General features: G+C 39.3%; 1 protein-coding gene across 10 annotated transcripts in view; it reads right to left on the bottom strand.

The window, feature by feature from the left end:
* CEP112 (centrosomal protein 112) overlaps positions 1-16,654 on the bottom strand; it is a 177,605-nt gene that overhangs the window by 80,484 nt on the left and 80,467 nt on the right. For all 10 annotated transcript variants that reach the window (XM_074888872.1, XM_074888876.1, XM_074888871.1 and 7 more), the window contains one exon: positions 10,509-10,691. In XM_074888872.1, coding sequence (XP_074744973.1) covers positions 10,509-10,691 — 183 coding nt within the window. The remainder of the gene's footprint in view (positions 1-10,508; positions 10,692-16,654) is intronic.

Below are 16,654 nucleotides of genomic sequence, written 5' to 3'. Positions count from 1 at the left end.
CTTGTACTTTGGCTTCTTTTTCTCCACATCACCTTCCCTGTCAAAAGCAAGTCTTTCAAATCTACAGAAATGGAAGACATGAACAATGTCAGTCATTGGTCTGACTGAGCTAAAAGATCCAAAAATGACTCCCCAATACACCCACAGAGAACTATGATGTGCACAATATTCCCTCAAAGCTAATTTGCTGCCAACATGTAGAGTAATTGGGGGAAAAGAGTCTACTTTAAAGTCATACTGTGAAAAATATTTTTGAGCATGAAATCAACACTAAAGACCTTAAATCACTGTCAGTCTGTGTCACTCTTTCAAAATGAAGAAACAGTATTTGTTAAAAGATGACAATCATTTCTTCAAAGGTGACTGGACCAAAGAGTCTGGCTTCATATTGAAAATATTCATTGTATTTTAAAATAATGTACTTTCTTTCTAATTTGTTTCTTAAAAAAATAGAAAGGTTTCCAAGAAGAAGAAAGACAAATTGTAAGAAAGGCACATGCAGTTCTGTAAGCTTGAACATACAAGGTTAGCACATGTCCAAAGCCTACAGCTGAGGACACACGATGCTTTCTCTGTCTGGAATTTCCTCAAATGCAGAACCTGAATTCCCTGCTCTTATCTGGGCGCGAGGGAAAACAGAAACACAAAATGGCAGCAGAAAAGACAAGGAGAGAATGGATCTGGACGGGAAAAATGAAGCAATACAAAAGACTACGTGGGCCCTCCAAGGCTCTGCCAGGGCAGCTGGTCCCAGTTCTGAAAAGGAGAGACAGGCAACGGTTTCTGCTGAGCTGACTGCCTGGAGGAGGTGGGTCACAGCGGGGCTGACCAGAGCACACGACCAGTGAGCAACAGGCTCCACCACCCAGGTCCAACACCACTCTCTGCATTACACCAAGATGCCCCATTTCTTTGGTCTGCACGTCTCATAGAGCCCAGTCAGAAGACCTTTGCTGGCACGTATTTGTTACTCGCTGCTCAGAACTGGAAGGAGACAAAACCCAGCCTACACCACGTGTGGCGTGCCAAGAGCCGGCGCTTTGGTAGGAAAGGAGATTGAGCAGCTTGTAAAGTGCAGATCTGAAACGGCCTCCGGGAGCTGAAATGAGGGGAGGGAGTTGGGAGCACACACCTAGCGTGGCACTAGCCTGAGGAGCAGTGCTGAAAGAGTGCAGAGCACTTGGCTACTCCTCCAGCTGATGGGTTAGCAAATTCCTAACATCTGAGGCAGAAAAGGACACTTTGAAGAGTTGCTACAGACGCCAGGGTTGGGTCAGCGGACAAACAGCTGCAGAGATGTTTAACAGTGAAGTACTCAGCCTGGTGTCAGTGCCAGTAACATCAGCTTCAGACCCGCAGTTAACCCATCATAGGGGTTTGGGTTTCTTTTTCCCCTCATAGCTCCTGTCTGTGAAGTAGAGGAAAACCAGAGAAGTCTTCCGTTTCAATTCCTGACTAAAGCAATATAGGGAGGAATAAGCAGAGCAGTGGTAGAGCACCCAGGACAGTGCAATATGCCACAAGCATCTCAGCTGCAATTTGTTACTCGTTTTCCACTTGAAGGTTTCTCTGTAATACTTTAATGTGGGAGCGTGTGGAGCTTTATGGATGGTCTCATATTTCTCAGCTGACAAATCTTCAGCCAAAGTATGTCAACTACAGGAGAGGGCAAGGCTTTTCACTGGCTTTGTGATTTCTTCTTCCCCCATCATAAACCACATAAAAGAAAAATACAAATAATCAGCTCTCCAAAATTGCTATTTATTACTTCATCATGAAACCGTCTACTGGACCCTGCAGTGGTATTGAGTAATATCATTACTTAAACCATAAAGACGTTGTATTTATTACTCAAAATTGGGAAAATTAGCATCCATATGGATCTTATTGTTTTAAGACCAGTAATGCTGCCAAAACAAGTGGTGTTAACATTCCAAACTACATATTGTCACAATTTCTCGTCTAGTGTTTCATTCTTTCATTTGGTATTCATAATACCTTTGAATTGAGGAACTGAATGCATCGTAAAATCTCTCCTATCAGATAAATCATTTAACAGCTAGACTACTGTTCAAAACTTGATTTATGTGGCAGTGAGTGAATGGAATTAACATCTGCTGACCTAAGGAAGAAAGACTAAATTGATTTTGGATAATCTTTCTCTAGAAAAGGGACAAGAGAAAAAGCACACTCTAGAAAATGTAACTACTTAATTTGTCATACATAGCACCTTATTAGAGAGTCACAGACAGGATAAAACATGAAGTAAAACTCCATGAAATTAACTTCCAGGCACATAAGGAATAAAAGGGTCAGTAGGAACATCCAACCTGGATATACCAAGGGCAAATCATGCTTGACCAAACTGATTTTTTCCACAGTGAAATGACTGACTCTGTGGAAAGGGAAGAGCCATCAACATCTTTTATCTTGACTTTAGCAAGGCTTTTGATACAGACTTTTACAGAATCTGTACAGTCAAACCAAAGAGACAGAGACCGGATCAGTGTACTAAGACACGAGCAGAGAACTCACTGGACCACTGGGTTTGAAGGGTAGGAGTCAACAGGCAACCAGCTACTAGTGGCATTTCTCAAAGTTCAGATGGGGCTCATACAGCTTAACACCTCCACCAATGACCTGGACGACAGGACACAATGAACCCCTTGCAATACTGCGGATGGCATCTCCTGAGGGGAGGTAGTCAGTATGTTGGAGAGCAGGGCTGCCATTTATAGGGACCTGAAACTCTGCAAGCTGGAGAAACAGGCCACCTTCAGGAAGTTCACCAAACTAGGTTTATTCAGCCTGGAAAACACAAGACCAAGGAGAAATCTAATTGCTGTCCTCAGATGAGTGTAAGGAATTGTAGAGAAGAAAGAGGCAGACTTCTTGAAGGTGGCAGTGAAAGGACAAGAACCTACAGATCCAAAATGTAATAATAGATATTCCAACTTGATAGAAAGGAAAAGAAATTCCACAATGCATTAGAGTAAAGCACTGGAGTAGGTTGCTCAGGGAGGTTGTGAAATCTCCACCATTGCAGGTTTTCAAAACTCAGTTGGACTTGGCCCTGAGCAACATGATGTAATTTTGAAGTTAGACCTGCTCTGAGCAGGAGGTTGGACACGATGACCTCCAGAGGTCCTTCCAACCCAAATTATTCTATGATGCTGTGAAAAAACTTCAATGTGAATCCTGATCTCCTGTTAGAGGATGTTCCTTCAGCCATTCAGTGCCATGTTTGAAGTAGATATCACTGCTGTCTTCCAAATTACTGTACTTGTTCTAAGGACTAAGAGAAGGCAACTTCCTTCTATTCAACAACGCTCTCAAGTAAATTGTAAGATAACACTAAAAAGCAATTTTCAAAATAGTTAAAAAACATAACTAAAGAATGTTGTAAGCATCCCCTTCTCTGTACAGCAGATATTTACCAAACAAGTCTACTTGTAATATATGGAACAATCTAATATCACAGAAATTACATTCAAAAGAGAAGATTTAGACTCATACACTTGAAGGTAATATCAATAAGCAACTTTAGAGTCTGGCTTTGCCATACACATAGAAGGTGCATGATCCTTTTATTTCCAAATCAAGAGCTTATATTGTAAGTTGACCATTTCTGCAGAGTAACACAGTATTTTTGCCTCTGCTTAGAAATTATATTACATCATCTCAAATGCTGCAGTTACTATCACCTGTTTCGTGTTTACTAATGTGCTTGATCATTTATGGCTTCAGTATTCCTTTATATAACTTTAATTTTAAAAATAATTTGACACCATGTATATCTTATTGTCTTACTTATATCTATTGTGTTACTCATTCATTGTAACTATCACACACAAACCCCATATGCAAAGCCACACCTAGTGTATATGTTAAAAAACTCGCATAAAGATCCTTTACCCTGCTGATGAGCAAGACTGATCTCATTTTTTCCCAGAGAAATTATTCTGTATTTATTAACAGCTATACAGGAAAGAATAACTTTTTCCTAAACAAAGAGTACTGGTATAAATGAAATTACTGCCATATGATATACACTCTGCCCCTACACAAGTGAAGTTATACACTCCACCTTTTCAGCTGCCAGTATTTAAAATTAAAACAAAAAATAATGTAAAATGTTGATTACAATGTACTAGTAACTACCATATATATTCAATTTCATCTTATACAAACAGAAAGTCTGTTCTGCTGAAAAGAACTCCACCTCGGAATCAGAGTTCATCTTATGTGATGAGCTAGTTTCTATGGCAACTGCTTTCTCTTTTACATACACTGTAGACAGCACAAAATATCAGTTGTCTCCTAAGCCAAGTTAACATTTTTAATCAGCAAATGATAATTTATGCACCATTACGTACAGCTTCCAAAAATGTCTCAGTAAATATTTCAAATGTTGAACAACCTGAAGTATAAAAGGACAGAGTAGCAAGTAGAGCCACACCTCCTGCGCTGAATTCCTCACTATCCAATTTCAGTCCTAGCGTAAAAAGTGAGAGTCAAGGAGAAACGTGGAAGAGATCACAGATGATCACCCACTACAGCACGAGAACACTTTGATGGTTCCATTATGCGAGGAAGCAGCAGATGTTTATAGCTTGTTCAACAGTCTTTTGAAAGGCATCTCAAACAGAAGCAGCAGCTTAGAAGTGGGGACCAGAAGCGGAGTGCTTGACACAAAACAACAAACATGGCAAGGTGACTTCATCTGAGCAGGGAAAGGGAAGGTGCACAGGAGGCCTTGATGGGGGTACTTGGTGGAGGGGTCCCTGAGGATGAAGTCTGTGTGCTTCAGTTTTAGAGCAAAGGCTCATTTTTCCCTCTAATCCCAAAGATTATGTCTGTGCTGCAGCCCAAATTCTTCCCACAGCTCCTCTACATTTTCTCAAGTACAGCTGATACTCGCTGTGTTGATTAGCAGAGCCCAATATGGGACTGTGTGTGAGTATTTCCCCAGGAAAGTGCTGCATTTGGCCATTTCGTTGAACTCTCAACTTCACAGCTACGCTATTAGTTTAGAGCTCAGTTTGAGCATCTCTATAGGACCCACCAGCAGATCCTTGGCTTCAGCAGATATTCCCCATCAATGGGATCCATCCCAACCCGGAGTCGGCTGACTATGAATAACAGTCAAGGGAAACCACACAAGTGCTGCAACAAATATTTGGTACTTTAAATATTTTACATCATTATCCTGGGTTGACTGGTGGTAAAATTAAACATGCTGCAATGTAGCCAAAAGCTTTTGTTTAGGAAAGGCTAAAAGGGAACGGCTGTCTGTCTACAGAAGTCTGACTGTCAGCCCAATAGCTACTCTCCAAGTAAAATATAACAAACAAATATTTAGATTGCAACTCCATGATTTAGATTGTCTGCAGAGAAAGCCTGCATAGCAAACAATGCCAAAGACATCTTCTATTAAGACAAGAAAAAGAAGTCAAAGAAAAAATTAGTCATAGAATTTATTTACTCAAAATTGTACACAGAAGTGACTTCAGTAGCACCATCAACATCTGAATGTTTCACAGGCCACGTCTATCTCTACCCTCCAGACACAATCAAGCAAACTGCTTCCACTGATACTCAAAGAATAACCCTGTGGAAACTGGTGACTGGAGATATTGAAACAATTACATGAAGGAGAAGAGATGACCAGTGATTTCTCTGTACGGTAACAACAGGTTCTCTCAGATCAAAGTTTAAGAAAGTCTCCTATTGTGAAACAAATACTCCCAAAATCCTTCTGTATTAGTATAGTACTGAAAAGTTACTGCTACAACAATATTCACACACAGACAGAAATTGTGCATGTGTTGGAGTATTTAGTTATCATTAAACAAGTATATAATATTTCTATTCATTTTTTCTGTATTTTCTACCATCAATAGTTGATAAAGCTCTCCATCAGACCACTTCAGACTGACTACATATTTGGAGGCAAGATAAATCTCTTCTGTTCCCCCCACTTTGTTGATACAGTAATTATCTATACAGAACCATAACCATATACCAAGGATTTGCTGGAATGAAAATAATGATCATTGCTGCTTTGGCTTTTTTTATTGTTAACTCAAGAAGCTCAAAGAGCTCAGAATTAATTCAGACAAAACCAGGTGCAAAGCAACAGCTGTGAAAGATCATGTTTACAAGTGCAAAGAAGCAAATTTTCAAAAAGGAGAAGCCAGAAAAGAAGTGAAAAGATGCCCTATACACTGAGCACCAGGGAAGGATTTCTGAGAAGGTAAACCAAACCATGATGGTGAAGGCCAAGGGGATTACAGAAAGTGCAAAAAGCAAGACAAGAAAAAAGAAACGGATACTTCGGCCATGGGAAATTACCTTATTAACTCTTCTTACTACCGCCAGCCTGCTTGTCTTTTTGTAACAACCTCCATTGTCAATGGGGGTGTTTGCATGACTTCGGAACTGCTTAAGATTTTCCTTTCCCAAGTAATAATGGTTTATTGAGAGCCCTAAGACACCCCCAAACACCAGTGATCTTCTCTTAAAGCAGCCTCCTTTTTGAGAGCATAAGCATTATATGTTGAAATTAAATACTGTGACATCAACGACAAATACTGGCAAAACGCGTCTCAGCATTTGAGCTACTCTTGACCCAATTACAAATGGATGGAAACAGTGGACGTGCCAATTATCTCATAACAGAACTTGGAAAGAGAATTCAGTTTCCTCATGGAAACTTTCTTCCTCTCGCTTTGGTGCGAAGTGCTATATCTGAAGTTACAGAGGTACATTTTTTCCTTCTTCTTGCCCGAAGGTCAACGGTCAAAGAACAAGCATGAAAATGATCCAACTCTACAGCAGCTGGAACACGAAAATCTTTGAAATGGGTGAGGGCACGTGTCAGATGCTGGGGAGAGAATGACATTCACAGGATAAAGGGAAAATATAAGGGCACAACCGGCACCACAGCCCATCGGGCACTGGTTATTAAAATTTCCTAACCTTGCTATCTTATCTGGCAGAAGCAAACCAGATGTATTATTCTCTGTCATCAGGAGTCTTGCTTCAGAAAAATCGCCAATTCAGTAGCAAGGCTGTTTTCATTAAAACAAAAAGGAAGATCTCTATCATCCAAGTTGTTCCCTGTTTTGTGAACTAATGTATAAACTAAAGTTATTTAGGGAGATGGGGAACGAATGACCAACCAAACTGTAGCTTAAAAATGCTCTGAAAGAAAACCCAGATAATATAAAAAAATCTAAATAGAAGTAGTGATTCAAAACTACTCTTTTTTAAAAAAAAATCCTGTATTATTAGCTACTATTTAAAGAATAACAATATTATGGCAGTTCATAGAAAACGTATAGGATTTAAAAGACTACAAGAACACAGCATGGTATAAAAGCCTTTGTACCGCTTTGACTTTTATTGACCTACATGTCAATTTACTCCTCCCCGAGCATTACAACCCTAGGTGAAAAAATCAAAGCAAGCCTCCTAGAAATGGATAAATCCAAGAGCTAAAGTGGAATGCAATTGTTATCCAGAAATTCATCAGCAATACAAAAGGTGATCCACTTCAATCAAGTTCCTTTCCTGAAAATATATTAAACTTCTATTTCAAAGAAGCGGTAACATTATTTTAGATTTAATTAAAATCTGACAATGCACTAAAATCTTAATTTTTATACTTTAGTTCCTACTAAAGCATTAATACATGTATTCATATTTAATAAAATCTAACCATTTTGTATACTTTCACAGTAGCTGAAGACCTACATGAAAGTAAAGACCTTGGATATGCAATAAAAAAAATAATTAAATCTTTTCAGTAACAGTATAATAAATTCTTCCGCAGTACTCAGTCATAGCTGCCTTTAGTAATGTAATAAGAAATAAGTATTTTAAACATTCGCTACTCTTTCATATGGAAAAGGATTTAAGGAAGAACAACAGGGAATACCTTTAATAGCGGCTTTCACATCATTCACCAAACATTGAACAGATAGGTCCTTCAAACCAAGTTACTCATACGTGATTAACGCTAATTATTATTTAAATTTTTTGAAGTATCCAGCAAATCTACTTTTCAATTAGCGAAGCAAAATGGCCTCTTCACCTGGTTCATCGCACCTGCTGTAATATAAAGCAGTCCTAAAAATGAGTGCTGTCAAACATGGTTCAAATTTATCAGGTTTTTAAAAAGCTATGTCTACGTGAACTTATTAAATCACTGTGATATCTTTGTTAAGAGACTGCCAAATGTTTCATAAAGGACATTGGCCATTAGTCATGTTAGATGCCCAAAACACGCATTTTAGTAAACGCATGCAAAGATTAAAAAATTTTATGAAAAAATATGTGCCATAACTCCATAAGAAACACCGGTATTGTCTGTTGAGCTCACTGCAACGACAAAAGTGAATTCTAATACAAAGACTAGAGGAAGGAATGAAGAACGATTTATTTTCCAAAATGGAAAAAATACGCGTCCTTGAAAGCTGATAGATTCTTACCAGAATTTAAATAAACAGCAGCTCTTCTAGTCAAAGGCAACCGCATTTTCTTCCCTGATTTACATGTCATTCTCATGGCAGCAATGTTCAAATGACTTTACAGAGATATTCAAGCTACAAAGAAAAGCCCTGTAAAAGGCCAAATTTTTTTGCTATTCAGACTGTTCAGATTCTCCTAATAGCTGAGATAATTTCCAGCTTTCTACACAGAACCTGTAGTAGCATTACATATCCCATTGCAAAGAGAAAACACAACCAAACTTTGGTCTCCAATCTTTGCCAGAAATGTCCCATAACAGAACGAAAGAGAGAGATATACAAGACAACTCCCAGATTCTCTGTATTAGCTTAAGATAGTGCCTTTACCTTTGTATTCAGCGTTACACAGAGCAATACACTAATTGTAATGAACGCTGGCGTGTAGACAGAATAATTCTATGTAATTCTAAGACTGTTTTTTAACCTGAGTGCTACAGCTCTGCCTTTGCACGCAAACACAACATCAGGAATGCAGGTGAGAGGACGATACAACTTTGAAAAGGCACTCACAAATACCCGTATAGTTCAGATACATCTACCTCGGGCCAAAGAAAAAAAAAAAAAGCAAAGATAAAAACCAATTCCTTTAACAATTTAAGTCTTCACTCTTTCAATAAAGTGAGGAATAAAGGGCCAGGTTTAAGTTTTCAGAAGCCACCTGAATATCCTCTTCATGAGCGTTCTCACAAAAGTATCTCTCATTTTTCTTGGAAAACCATAATGGTGGAAATGGAAAAACACGTCCTGGCTCTGCAATATATCCCTCATCCTCCCCCAACAAGCCATTTGTTTTTCAATAGACTTACTTAAGCCAGATTTTGATACAGTCTAAGTCGTCCAAAGAGAAAAAAAATAATTTAAAAATTAAATATTCAGTTTCACTTAACTACACTATAGTTGCCAGTAAAACATACAGCCTACTAGTCTACAGGGAAGTAAAGTGAAAATGCCTCAATGTCAGAGTCTTACATCTCATAGGGAAGGCGGTGGTGCGCGGAAAACATATGTCGTTAAAGATGCCCTACCAAAATGTCCAGTTTTGGTATGAAATAATCCATGCATGATAAGTAATTCTAATGCTGATTAGTAAAGAATATTTTCTGACTACTCTTTAAACTACAAAATCACCTTAATTTTTTAAATATTGCCATTGCAGGCCTTTTTAATATAGGCTCTTAGGAAAATATACCATGCCATCCTTACAAAACATATTGAAAAAATGCAGTAAGATGTTTTTTGAACTGAAAACTCATAAAGATCATTTTCCATGCTGACAGTGTGCATTTCATCCAGAAGTTTGAAGAGTCAAATGCTACCCCAGCTGGGGGTTATTCTGCCAAATGGCTTCCAACAGTGACCACAGAGATGGAGGATGGGAGGGGTACGTGTGTGTGTAGGAAAATAAACGTGATGGCAAGCAAACCCAAACCCACATCATCTTATCAAATATCCGACATACGTAGCCAAACACACAGTGCAAATCTAGAATACAAAACTGAAACAAAGAGACATGAACAAAATGAAATAAACCTATTTGTGAGTTACCTGCAGAGATTTAAAACAAAAAAAGCATACAAATGAAGCAGATATAGTTCATATGGATTTGCCCAGGAAGGAGAAAAGGAGGGGTGAGTGTGAGGGCTGGGGGGGGTGAAGAACAGATACCTTTTTTTCTTAAACAAATCCATCATGAAAGAAAATGAGACAAGATTATAAATAGGCCGAGTTATAGCGCACCATGGGATTTTTAATCTGGCTACCTGTGGTTTTTGCAGTTAAAGCCCTATTCAGCAGTGGGAAGGGAGGGGGGGAAAGCGGAAAAAAAAAAGAAAAAAGAAAAACGAAATCACGTTTATGTGCCAGTTTCGCAAATGCTCACACAGCGTGCATCACCAACAATGCTGGCAAACAGGAAACACTCATTATTAGCATTTTCTAATAAGCGTACGCTTTTCAAACATTATTGATCATTACCTGTCCATCTCGTTTCCTGCATTCTTGAGTTTTACTCTCGTGCTCTTCCATGGCAGCGCGAAGCTGTTTTTCCAGTTTCTCGATTTCCCGTTCATGGTCTCGGACCAGGCAGTCCTTCTCTGTGTTGTGCTGCTGGAATAGGTGCGTCTTCTCCTGTTCATGCTCCAGCTTCAGCTCCACTATCTGATTGGACAGTGAGGAGTACAGTTCATCAATAGAACATCCTTGTCGTCATGACAACTCGTCTACAGCTTAATTTTCCCCTTAATTTCATCAAGTTGGCAATTTTATTTTTACGTCACTATTACCTCACCTTTTAAAAAACCACCGTTAGCGTGACTGAATTCCTCCAGACAATTCCAACAATGGAGACAACCGAGCAAATCCAGCGCATCCTTACCCAATTTGTTGGTACAAATGTCGGAGCGTACAAGAAAAAAAAAAAAAAAAAATTGCATTGTCGCATTCTGTGTACGGTCCCCCCCGTACCCTGCTGCTGCTGATCAGCAGGGCTGAGGATCCTAAATGGTTAATAGGCAGCCTGCTCTCCCCTTCGGTTAAGGATACACACACAACCCCCCCCACCCCAGCAATTAAATCTTTTAAAGATTTCTTTATGATTTCCAAAGCGAAAGCTCTTCCTTCAATATTCCTCAACGCTGCCGCATATACAGTTTTTTTTTTTTTAATCAAAAAAAGAAAGAAAATTATAAAAAACAAAGCTCTATTATCCCGTTGTCAGCTACGCTATCCCAACATAAACAGATGTATGTGTTCCAGAAGGGCACCTGCTGTGCTGCAAGCTTGCACCATGATTTCATAAGAAGCCCTCTATTCTCAGGATCCTTTCCCAGTCCGCACCACACTGGATGCTGTGACCTTGGCCAGTCTTAGCCTCTCCCCGCTAGACTGAATGGCAGCCCGAGACCAAGGGCCTGGTTGCCGCAGCTTTGATACTAATCCTCCCCGCCTGCGCACAATGGCACCCTACCTGGCCTGCACACTGGAGCAGCCAGGCGGCCTTTGAAGCAGGTGATGAATAGGGACGGCAGGAAGCCGCTTCCCCACTGAACTCCGGGCCACACAGCTGCTAAGAACAGTCACTTGGATTTTTCTTCAGTTTTGGTGGATTTCGGAGAGGGGGGGGGGTGGAAAAAAGAAAAAAAAAAAAAGCCCGCTCTTATGAATATGGTGGGTTATTTTCAGCGTGAGAAAAAAAAAAAAAAAAGAACGGGAGGAGCCGGCTGTGTGTGCGCTGAGAGCGCCCCGGCACCTTATCTTAAAGCTGTAGGATTCAATTCTGGAAGAATATTAGCTGTTTGCGTGGTTTTGGGGTTTAAAATTTGAAGCGGAGTTTAAAAAAAAAAAAAGCATTTTCTCAGTTTATGGATCAGCGTATTCTGGGTGTAAAAGTGAAATATGTCATCTGTGCTGCAGCCGGGAGCATCCTTCCGAAAACAGAGCAAGTAGAACAGATGCAATATTCTACGGTTTAACATATCTACATTATTTAATAATACTAAAGAGCTCATTAACAACATCTGAAGTCCTTGAAGGAGTTAACCCCCCAGGAAGCATATATTATCTGTACTGGGCCTGGGATCCTTACACAAAGTTCTTCAAGTCAGGTTTTTGCCCAAGGTTTGAGCACAAAACTGGTTTCTTTTCACATGCTAGCAGTGTCCTTATTGTGCCAAAGTGAAAGAATTCTTGCTCCCTAGAATAATTGTAAAGGCGTTGCCTAAGTTATGGGAAAAAACGTTTAGCAGTTTTTCATAAATCAGACCTGATTAAAAGGAAATCGTCTCAAGAGAGGTCTTTTTATTCAAACATTTGATTTTCTTATTTACTGGACTTTCAGCTGGTTGTGTCACGTAAGGTCTGGGGTAAAACAGTTTGTTGTGGGAAACTTCAATTATTTAGGTTTTCACTTTTTTAAGTGAAGACAAGAAATGGCAGCGGGCAGGGAATGTGCGCCCAAAGGGGACAAGGGACAGATCCTGCTTCTTCAACCAGTTACAGGATACACATGTACATCACCAGTTTATTCAAATTACATTTAGTAATATCTTCATGTACAGCAGTTATATTCTAGACAACATTTCTGAATTTAACAGGTGCAAAGAGCTAAAAGGGACCGGACCTTCTGCATGCAGGAGGGATGTCCCTCCCAGTCTGCTATGTGGGAAGAGAAGTGTGAGGGCAGTTGTTTCATAAAAGGCAAATTTGTTGAAGAAAAACCCCTCACCACTTCAAGCAAAGCATTCCCCATGATGTTTTTGTTTTGCTTTTTAGAGATTTCTGGCAGGGAGCAGAGATGGAGAGACAGGAGAGGAGAGAAAGGATGGGGATGACAGCATTTTCTCCCCTCAAGTTCAAAGACCTAGAAAACCCACCTTCCCTAATGAATATTAACAAGTACCCCACATTTGTAACCAACAAAATGTGCTTTTCTGCACAAATAACACGAAGTGCCTGAGTAGCTATTTGACTGCACTGGTGAACACTCACTGAACCTCCTGTTCTCCTCAGAACTGCTGCCAAGCACTATGGTTTCTCTTCCACTCCTCCCTCTCTCATTCTTGTATTGTTTGTTGGGGGTTTTTTAAAGGAAAAAGAATTCATGTATACCAACAAAAGGAAAAAAAAACAACCGAAAACATTCTGTATTTCAGCAACAACAGGACTACTTCTTCACATGAAGCTTCATGAAAACTATATTAATTCTTCATAAGTCAGTATAGATTCTGCCTCCTCTTTGAGGTAGAGCGCGCCTTTATAAATGATATAACAAAATCACCTCCTTCAAAAATTGTACCATGTTGAGACCTTTCTTTATCTACCCCTAGATGCTTAGCACTTGATCAGATTACATTAAAATATCTGCTCAAAACCAGTACATCAGTGTCTAGGAGACAGACTAGGTGCTATACATTTCAGGCAGACAAGCAACACGATATTCACAATGGGAATTAGGGGCGACAGTGAAAAGATACACTCATCAAATAGTAGTGGGCGCCCTATTACCATAATCAGATCATATTCGTTGTGGTTTAGAATTTTCCTCATTTTGCTCTCCCAAAGATGAGATTCTCTTATTCTCTTCTGTGCACATCTGTTCTTATCTCCAGCTATGGCCTGGACACTAAAACAAGCAGGACCGTCTGACCCCAGATAGCTGTTCTTACCATGAAATACTGTTATTACCAAGTAATACAAGTATTTTAGAATTATGAACTCCTCTTACAGGAATTCTTCATTTTTTGACAGAACCCTATTCAAGGTAACAGCCAACAGCTGATTTATGAAGCCATCACCAGAATGACACCATTTAATTTTAAATTTCTGCTTTTAACTGACATTTAACAATATTTACTTAGTCTTGCAGAGAAGACAAAATTTGTAAGAAAAAGCTAAAGACAGATTAATCCAAGAACTGTGACCCTTTTTTGCTACTCACTAGCACAAATGCACACATACACGCAGACCGGCGAACAAATCCGGCAGCATGGCTCGTGCCCACCCTACGCTGGACACGGACAACCAGAGCTGCTGCTGCACGGTGGCAGACTGAACTGGCCCTAAATGAGGAGCTGAACAACCTGCTAAAACAAGAGACTATCTAACAAAGACTCGAAGTGAAACCATGTCGTTAGCGCTGGTTCAGTTTGTACATCTGAAGAACAAAGATCTACAGTAAATCGCCTGCTGATTGCAGAAGATATTTTCAGAAGCTGAATACTTGTAATATGATCAACATCAGCAAATACCATTTTAAAGTCCCTAATATAGACAAGACCTACTACTATCCAGTTTTTGCTTTTACATCACACACTAAGTTTAGGGTTTTCAATTTTAGAACAATTTCAACTTGTTCTCAAGAACAAGTATGCCTTTGAAATTCTTTTTATAGTCCCCAAAGGAGGGAAAGGAAATTAGTTAGCTCACTGCCTCTTTGAAAAATGTAGCTGCTACAATAAATATTTGACACCAAAGTATGAAAATTCATGTAAATTTATGTCCACAATTCCAGAAATATTGTAAGTAACACCTATATAAAATATAGTTTTGCATGGCAGGATGATTTTATTAGCGCTATTTTGGCATGACTGAACTTCTGAGGCCTGGAGAAGCCACCAAGAAGTTACACATGTCATGGCAAAGAACTGAACTAAATTCACTCGTACAGCATGCATACAACACATCTATTTTTCAGCAATTTGTATAAAATACCTTTTATAGGCATTTAAGAGTGTTTGTAAGTCAGGTGTCTTTATTATCATTGCTCTGCTCAAAACCAGTCCTAACCTCTGCCCAGCCCAGCATACAACACATGATCTATGCCCAAATTACAACTCTGGTAAAATCTAGCGTTTTCCGTCTCCTAAGACTATAAATAAACGTGTGTGTTTCATGAGGATATGGGGATTACCCATCTCTGCAAATACACTGCTTCTAAAAGTAATCTGATATAACAGGCTGGAGGATCGAGTATTAATCATGCTGGGCTCTGGCTTAGCATAACTTTGGGCAGAAAAGAGGAATCTTCACTGCAAGGCGAGGGAGCATACCAGAGTTACTCTGTAGCAGATAAATGAAATGGATCTTAAAAGTACACATTTTTTTTTGATATTTTGCTATAATTTGGAACACAAAATATGCCCAAGATAGAAGGGCTGTAATGAGTCAAGGACAAACAGGACAGTGCAAAATATATCAGTGCAGGTATATTATATATCAAATACATGAAGGGTTATGTACATGCCTAGCAAATGCATTTTACTTTCTATTTCATTACAGGCTGCAACAATTTCATTGGCATAACCATGTTTCCTGTTATATTTCACCTTATAATCAACCACTAATAGCTATATTTCAACTGTAAACTAAGAATTGCAAGAAATTCTCTAAAAGAGACAAGCTGATCTATTAACCAAACCGCAGTTTGATTTATCCCCCCCGCTACAATATACCTGAGTGGTTATATAGAAATATATACCTCACTATATATATATCTATATCTATCTACACACACACGAGGTGTATATCTATATACATAATATGTAACTCAATATGTATATAAAATACACCTGATCTGTAAATTTTTTACTTACAAAGGTCTTCCAGAATTTTAATATTTTTGAAGTATGGGCGGTACAAACCTCACCTCAATCCTCCTAACTTCCCAATCCTCCTGCCAGGAGTGAATGTGTTTTTAAATCACCAACATACTGGCAATGAAGTCGCATCCCTGTGATTAAATCACACTTAGCGCCGTGATGAACATCAGCGGGTCCCACTCCCCAGCCCACCTGCTCCGGGAAAGCCAATGTGGTCTGCAAACAGAAATATTTCTTTCAAACTGATATACCTTGAGTCACTGCAAATGCCTGTTTGTAGCAGGCTCTGGTACAGAATTTACTGTACATAGTCTTTGTTTCGGGATTCAGAGTTTATCCAAGGACCTTCTTTGAACACTGAGAACCAGCTTCAAAGGCGTTCGCAGCCGGACTTGCTATTTACTGCAGGCACCAATTTATGTTCCTGGAATCGTCTCCCCTCTCCCTCCTCCCGCCAAAGATGATTCTGTTGACTATACAGGGAGCTCGGGCTTTTAACTCTGAATCACACACAAGTTAGATGCCTGAAGGAGACAATGTAAATACCCATCTGTCTGGTTAACAATTCTGTAAACAGCAACGGTACAGCGAGATTTCCACACGCTCTTCACTTGGAGGTTAAATTCATATCCTTTTCCCATTTGTGAGTTTTTGTAAAGTGAAAAGTTGATGTGAATGATTGAAGAAACTATTCCTCAGATATTCTGCACAAATGGCATTCATCTGCGTGTAAGGATGGTTCAAAGGAAACATCTATGCATCCTAGATTAATTTATTAAATGAAATTTATGCAGCTTGTTGCTGATGACATGAGAAATGTAGAGCCTCTGCTAACGTGCTCATTTGGCCTCCATGCAAGAACAGACTGTATTTCAATTATCTTAGACTAAAGACAAAGAGGAGAGGAACAAAGCTTTTTACAAAAACTAAACTAAAAATGGATCGTGAGTCTCTGAATATAACTGGACTGTTTAAAGTACAGCTAAGAATTGCCTGGAACATTGGTCTGTCTCAGGAACACGGTAT

This window comes from Strix uralensis, chromosome 19, assembly GCF_047716275.1.
Source record: "Strix uralensis isolate ZFMK-TIS-50842 chromosome 19, bStrUra1, whole genome shotgun sequence".
Lineage (NCBI taxonomy): Eukaryota > Metazoa > Chordata > Aves > Strigiformes > Strigidae > Strix > Strix uralensis.
The sequence above is the reverse complement of the archived record's forward strand: the minus strand, read 5'-3'. Positions and strand labels throughout refer to the sequence as shown.